The following is a 7,428-nucleotide window of genomic DNA, read 5'->3' on the forward strand; positions in this document are numbered from 1 at the left end:
ACGTATTAGTTATAATTCAAAGTATGCGGTAAAAAAAACGTATTAGTTATAATTCAAAGTATGCGGTAAAAAAAACGTATTAGTTATAATTCAAAGTATGCGGTATAAAAGTAAGTATCAGTAAACCTTTTCGTAATATATTTATTGAAATACCACCGATTCCCGATAATCATAACGAGAACAAAACTTTTAAATACGTTTAGTGCAAAGCTAACTGCGCATTGATATTCCTCATTTTAAACTGATAATCTAGAGGAAAGACAGATAGTTTAGAGCACCTGCCGCTAACTCTTGAGCTACATTTTTTTGACCAAACAGTTGAATTTGACTGCACTCTTATAACCACGATTACAAAGATCAGAGCGCTTTGTTTTGTTTTTTTCGGCAACGGAACCATAAACCCTGGGATTCACAGACCGTTACGCTAACAACTAGGCCACGCTCGACCCATTTAAAAGGAAGCTAGTAAAAAAAATTCTCGGATGATGTCACTCTATTTTTTAACAAACATTAATAATTTCTCTGTAGTTGTCAATCTATATATAAAGTTTACCAATCAATGTAGCTCTAGTCTGTTTAAGGGATTCTCGAAAGGGTTTTTGAATTAAAATTAACTTTGAAATATTTTCCATCAACGATCACTGTGTTATTTTGAATTGTAAATGTTGAGTATCCTCTGCTTGGTGTTTTAAGGTTTGACTTTTATATTATTATTATTATTATTTTATTATTATATTACATTTTTATATTATTAATATGTTCGTGGTTACACAATGGGTTATCCGTGCTCTGCCCATGACGGGTATCGAAACCCGGTTTCTAGCGTTGTAAGCCCGCAGACACTGTGCCACTGGGGGCGCAAGGCTAGAAAGATATTCTTAATCAGAAAATAATACTGATGTTGCTAGTTCAGTTAATAATAATTAATCTATGCTATTCGTCATTAAGCGCCATTGTATTCTTCTCATGAAAGTCTTAGCAAAACTGGAGGTCATTTAATGAAAAGAAAAGTGTAATACCAACTTTAATGTTAACTTTTCTGTTGGTTTATTTGTTCTTATATACCCAAAGTATTTAAGTGTATTTCACTTGTATGTTGCCATTTATTCTAAAGCTCAAATATTGTATGTTATTTTCATGCATTCCCGTATAAATTAATGCGCCGTTTCACATCGAAACAAATGTGCTCCATGGTAACAGCCAATTGAAGTCGACTGTATACATCCGCAATGTAATTGAAAGAACTATTCGTGATCTTTGTCAAGATATTTTATAAATCCGATATATATATTGTTATCTTTATACGAATGTGTGTGTGTGTGTGTGTGTGTATAACTTGGAAGATCCATTAAAAGATTTGAAGTAATCCATTTCGCAGTTTTTGCGCTTCCCGAGTCCTTTATTTATTATTCCATAAAATAGTTCACAAGTTTGGTGAACTGTATCAAGTAGATTTGCTGTAATAAAGACATACAACCTGAAGAAATTTAGTGGAACCTAACATAAAGATATTACGACCCGTAAAAAAACCAGTTTTGTGAACAAATATGTTTTGTTCTTTGTTATGAATTTCGCGCAAAGCTACACGAGGGCTATCTGCGTTAGCCGTCCCTAATTTAGCAGTGTAAGAATAGAGGGAAGGCAGCTAGTCGTCACCACCCACCGCCAACTCTTGGGCTACTCTTTTACCAACGAATAGTGGGATTGACCGTCACGTTATAACGCCCCCACGGCTGAAAGGGGATTCGAACCCGCCACCCGCAGATTGCGAATCGAGCGCCCTAACCACCTGGCCATGCCGGGACATCAAATATATTTTCCACGCTACTTTTGTGTATCACAGTGGTGTCTTGATATTTACAGAAAACCAATGAAAATAGTAAACTCGTAGACGCCGAATACGGTGGGGGGGGGGGGGGGGGGGGTCCGGCCTCCTCAGGAAATGTAAATAAATGTAGGCTAATAAACTTTTCCCATGTTAATTATTTTGCCACCTCACCCTACCTTGGCGTCTATCATTATTCTCCTTTGAATTGACCATTGATACATATGCATGACTACTGCATCAAACAACAAAAAAAATCCAATCATTTTTGTCGTAGAATTTGTTTTCATCTCAGTATTTGTTAAGCGCAAAGCAGTACAATGGGCTATCTGTGCTATGTGCACCTCAGACTTAAGCGTTATAAGCCTTTAAATGTAACGCTGACCAACTGGGATTACATGTGACAGCAATTAAAAAATAATTAACTAATAAATTAGTAATAGCTGTTGATTTTCACTATCTGATGTTGTTTTAGAGAAGTGGAAAAAAATAATAACTTAATTATTGACCTCAAGTCCCGCTAAAACCCGGGATTCGATTCTCCGCGGTGGAAACAGCAGATAGCCCAGTGTGGCTTTGCGCTAAAACAAAACTTTTTATTCCACAATCTGTAGCAAATACGTAGAATTAAACAATTTATAAAAAACTTAAAGAACATTAAAGACACAAATTATAATAAAATAACTAAATGAAATTAAATGGGAATTTATAAACCTGTAAATATGGATCGTAAAAAATAGTAAAGAAAGAAAGTTGGAGATACCGTAGACACTATTTACTCAAATTACAATCCCCTATTTTGGCTCCATGCCGTTACATAAAATTACATTTGGTGGAGTCAAAATAGGGATTTGCAGTTTGAGTTAAATAATGTCCACAATATCTCTAACCTTGTTTCCTTTCTTTTTTTACTGTCACTATTTACAGGTTTTTAATTCCCAATTTTTTATTTGTCTTGTTTGCTGGCTATTTCTATGCTCAACTATGGGTAAAGGATTACTTTATCTTTATACATCGTAATAATAATAAACATAGCTAGTAGCAAGCTGATACATGAATTCATACATAATATAGGGGTTGGCTCCCTAAAGACTCCGATTGTACAGTGTAAAGAGCATTGAGTATCTACACGTTACAGTAATCTAATGCTCATCTATTATTGGTTGGTAATCCCTGTTTCACCCTGAACTTAGCGTTTTAAAGGAACACAACATATTTGCAGAAAAGCAAACTGCAAGAGTAATGATAACATCGTTTACACTAGCTAGCTCATACGGTTCATGATGATTTACTGTAGCTATTGACTATTTGATCGTAATAGTTCGAGATGTAAAATATTAAGCTGCAGCTGGAGATTGTCATGGAGATTTGTTTGTGAATATAGTGATCATTTATAGTTTCTGTGTAACTAAATTATCTATATATAATGCAGAGCAATGAGCAAATATATGCCTAGACAAAGACAGAATTCCCACTAAGCGCGCATATAAACTTTCACCAGTAGAAAAGTAGCCTTTTCAAATAAAACATCGCTTTAAATAAACCTTCGTGTATTTTAAAATAATTATTGTACGAATGTGTGTAATAAAATTTAATATTATGTGTACTGATTTCTTTAACTCCTTCACTTCGTACATAATATAGGGGTTGGCACCCTAAAGACACCGATTGTATAGTGTACAGAACACAGAGTATCTACATGTTACAGTTATCTAATATTCCTCTATTATTAGCTCGTAATTCCCGTTTCACCCTGTACACAAGCGTTTTAAAGGAACACCGAATATTTGTTAAAAAGCTAACTTCAAGGGGTAATGATAACATCGTTTACACTAGAATTGTGATCTTTTTTTAACTTATCTATAACACAGAAGAAACAAATCGACTTTTCATTACTCCTATGACCTTCACGGTACATTATTTAGTATTCTACAGAAGGTTTGGGTGCAATATACCAAGCCGTTTTTGTTGTAGGCTGGCAAGAGAATAATAATAATAAGAAGAAGAATTACAAACTGGCCGTTTTGAGCGGATTTTCTTTTCATTGTGAGTCTAACATGCGATCTTTTTTGTGCATTTTTATATGTGTACATCCTTAGCAGTCAATATTAAAGGTTCTAAAGTGTTGTTTGAACTGAATCTTTACTGTTCAAAGTGCTTTTTGCCCGAACGTTCTGTTAGGGTTTGGTGCAATCCCTTGCGATCCCTGTTATAAACCACGATAGTGGTTCATGATATTGTTAACTTCACAGCAAAAATAAGAGTATTACCTGTGGAATCTTGAAAAGTCGAAGCAAGTTTGCAACCTGTATAGAAGTAACACTAGAGGCCGCCCCAAGCACTCCTGATATCATTTTTTGCCGAATAACAGGACTTGAGCCGTCTGGACATCGGTACGTGCTGTCGTCAATATTACGTATAGAACCTACATTTTAAATATAATGAATTCAAAACACATTATCAATGATATTCTGATCAAAAGTAAGCTAACTATAGATAGATAGAAGAACTAAAAAGTAACTTAATTAATGAAATCACTTCTATTAAACTGACAAGAACAAAATAATGTCAGAATTCAATACACAATAAGATACAAACCGTTAATGACTGGAATCGTTATTCGTGTATCCTCGCTATTAACGATGTTTTTGGCCGTAATTCCAATAATGTCTCTTGAGATTGCCATCTTTGAAAGTTTATAATGGTCCTAAATTCATATTATAAGCTGATAATTAGTGGTGTAACTATAAAAAAAAAAAAATGGGTGGGCCTTACATTTACTTCCCCATAATTTGGCTGATTTGGGCCCTCGTTTGGCCCAGCCTCTCAGCTGCGGGCGAGGGCAAACTTGTGCTTGTTTGTTTTGAATTTCGCGTAAAGCTACACGAGGGATATCTGCGCTAGCCGTCCCTAAATTAGCAGTGTAAGACTAGAGGGAAGGCAGCTAGTCATCGCCACCCACCGCCTAATCTCGGGCTACTCTTTTACCAACGAATAGTGGGATTGACCGTCACATTATAACGCCCCCAGCATGTTTGATGTGACGGGGATTCGAACCCGCGACCCTCAGATTGCGAGTCGAGCGCCCTAACCATGCCGGCAATGCAAAATAATCTTCGTAAATGTAAAATTGACAATATCAGTATTCAGTGACATTGATAAGTTTGAAAAAAAAACGTTTTTATTAGCAAAACACGTGGGACATGTATTTAGGATAATTATTAAAAGATAATTGTAAAATTTTATTCAATAATTTGTTTTATGTTATTTTTCAAAGTGCATTATTAAATGTAACTATTTTGAAACACTAAGAAGAGGCTTAGCTTTTGCACTGTAATTTTAACTTGTTTTGTTTCGCCGTAACAAAATCAAAACATTTTGTGAAATTGTAATCATTTGCTCTTAAAACTATTTTACAACATTTTCGTTTCTTTAATTTGACAGGCCAATAAGCTTTGGAATGTGTGTGTGTTTGTTTTAATAGCAAAGCCACTTCGGGCTATCTGATGTGTCCACCAAGGGAAACCGAACCCCTGAATTTAGCGTTATAAATCTATAGACTTACCGCTGTTCCACGGGGAGTCAAAAATATGTATGTATCACAAGCAGTTGTTGTTGGTCATCTGTGCCAACCTCGGGTATCGAAACCTTATTTTTAGCGTCATAAGCCTACTGACTTACCGCTAAGCCACTGGGGGAAGGACTAGCATTGGAAAAGCTTGGAATTTTGTAAAAGGTATCCGTAAACAAGTGACATCGCACTTCTTCCCCCTCAGTTTACCAGCTTTTTCGTGGTTTACAGATGCTTCTAAAAATCCCAATTATCATACAGATAGATATGCCTGCGTCCATCGTAACAGTTATATCACAAAGTGGAATTAATTTCCTTCAATTTCCTATTGCGGCGTTATTCGCTACAAATTGAGGGAGGAGGGAGCAGGTGTATATTCCTAACAATAAGCCTGCAATCGAATGTCAGCCTTCAATAAACGTTCCGATCATCTATTAACAGCGATTAATGAATTGTAGCGTTGAAGCAAGTGAGTACTTTAAATTCATTTGTTGAACAGCTGCGCAACACAATTAATGCGGGTCAATTAACTTCCTAATAAGGGATGGTGAAACTGAAGTCGCATTGGGAGAATCTGGTCCGTAAAATTAATGAAATCTAATTACTGAGGTACATGTTGCCCGACGCACACACACACACACTTTACCAAAACGATTGTTAAGAAATAGGCACTTAATATTTTACAATGTAAGCAATTGTACTAACAATCCTATATCTTGAGGTTGTTCAAAATTACACATAAGTAGCTTATGAGGGCTCTGTGTAAAATAGTGAAGATTCGGGCCGCTTGAGAGTGATTTTGCATTTAAGATCAGCAAATACGACCCCCCCCCCCCGCCGCAGTGGCTTAACGGTAAGCTTGAGGAATTATAACGCACAAATTTATGGTTTGATCCCTAATGGTGTTATCAGCACAAGAAGCTCACTGTTTAGCTTTGCAACTCCAATCCTTCCAAAATGCGTTTACGAGGCATAGATGAGTTGCGTTCATTCGTGACCTTTCACTTTTAGTCATATTAACTGCCCACAACGAGTAATTTAATCACGGACGTCAAACGTGGTTGTAGCTGGTCTGTCGAGATTCAAAACGATCATGAACCTAAACACTAATATTTCTACATTTCAGACACAGTAGCAAGTAAGAGATATGTTTATTATTACTACATAAACATTGGTTGAACTAAATGCCTGTTTGTTTGAAAGATTAATTGAAAAAGTTTGTTTGTCTTGTTGAAATTCGCGACAAAGGTACTGGCGGACTGACTACCTGTGTTATCCCTAAAGAGAAGGCAACTAAGTCAAGACCACCCACCGTCATCTCCAGAGCTATTCTTTAACTAAAGAAAAGTGGGATTGACCGTCACATTATAACGCTACTATGGCTGAAAGGGCGAGCATGCTCGGCGACAGGTTTCGATCCCCAGAGTCTCCTAACCACTAGGTCATGCTAAGCCCGTCTGAAAAGAGGAGGGAAAATGTGAAATTATTACCTTCGACCGAGTTCTTTAACATTTATACGTGCTCTGTCTACGAAGTTGATTTCTACACGGAGAGACTAGGCAAGTTTGCACTTAGCACAAGAGACTCGACGTACACAACTATTTCAAAGAATGCCCACCTGAGCCTGAGTTGTGTCACCAGTTAGTTACGTTGCACTGTACGGAGCAGTTGCCCAGTTTGTCATAAAATACCTTGCGTACCAATGAATTGAAAGTTTTAATACGTCGTTTAAAATGTCAAGAGTTTTGTGAAATATTCTGCTAACTGTATCTTTATGAACGTTAAATCTATATCCCAGGTTTTTGAATGACAAAACTAGCTTGAAATTCATTACATTTAACAATAACTTCATCTTTCTTTGGTAATTTATTTAATGCTGAAGTCAGCACCATAAAAATTCTAAATCCGCGTTAGAAAAGCATTGATAGTTATAAATCTTTGTAATAATGAGTTTTTCTCATACTATACAATGTTAATGGAACTAGACATCGCATTATCAGGTCTCCAGTGCAACATTTGTTTTTCAGCGAGT

At 36.3% G+C, this 7,428-nt stretch overlaps 1 protein-coding gene across 2 annotated transcripts in view; it reads right to left on the bottom strand.

The window, feature by feature from the left end:
* The window catches only part of LOC106464735 (metabotropic glutamate receptor-like), a 61,313-nt gene that overhangs the window by 35,757 nt on the left and 18,128 nt on the right, over positions 1 to 7,428 (bottom strand). For both annotated transcript variants that reach the window (XM_022392512.1, XM_013924890.2), the window contains exon 2: positions 4,096 to 4,250. In XM_022392512.1, coding sequence (XP_022248220.1) covers positions 4,096 to 4,250 — 155 coding nt within the window. The remainder of the gene's footprint in view (positions 1 to 4,095; positions 4,251 to 7,428) is intronic.

The sequence above is a fragment of the Limulus polyphemus genome, unplaced genomic scaffold (assembly GCF_000517525.1).
Source record: "Limulus polyphemus unplaced genomic scaffold, Limulus_polyphemus-2.1.2 Scaffold1730, whole genome shotgun sequence".
In the NCBI taxonomy this organism is placed as follows: Eukaryota; Metazoa; Arthropoda; class Merostomata; order Xiphosura; family Limulidae; genus Limulus; species Limulus polyphemus.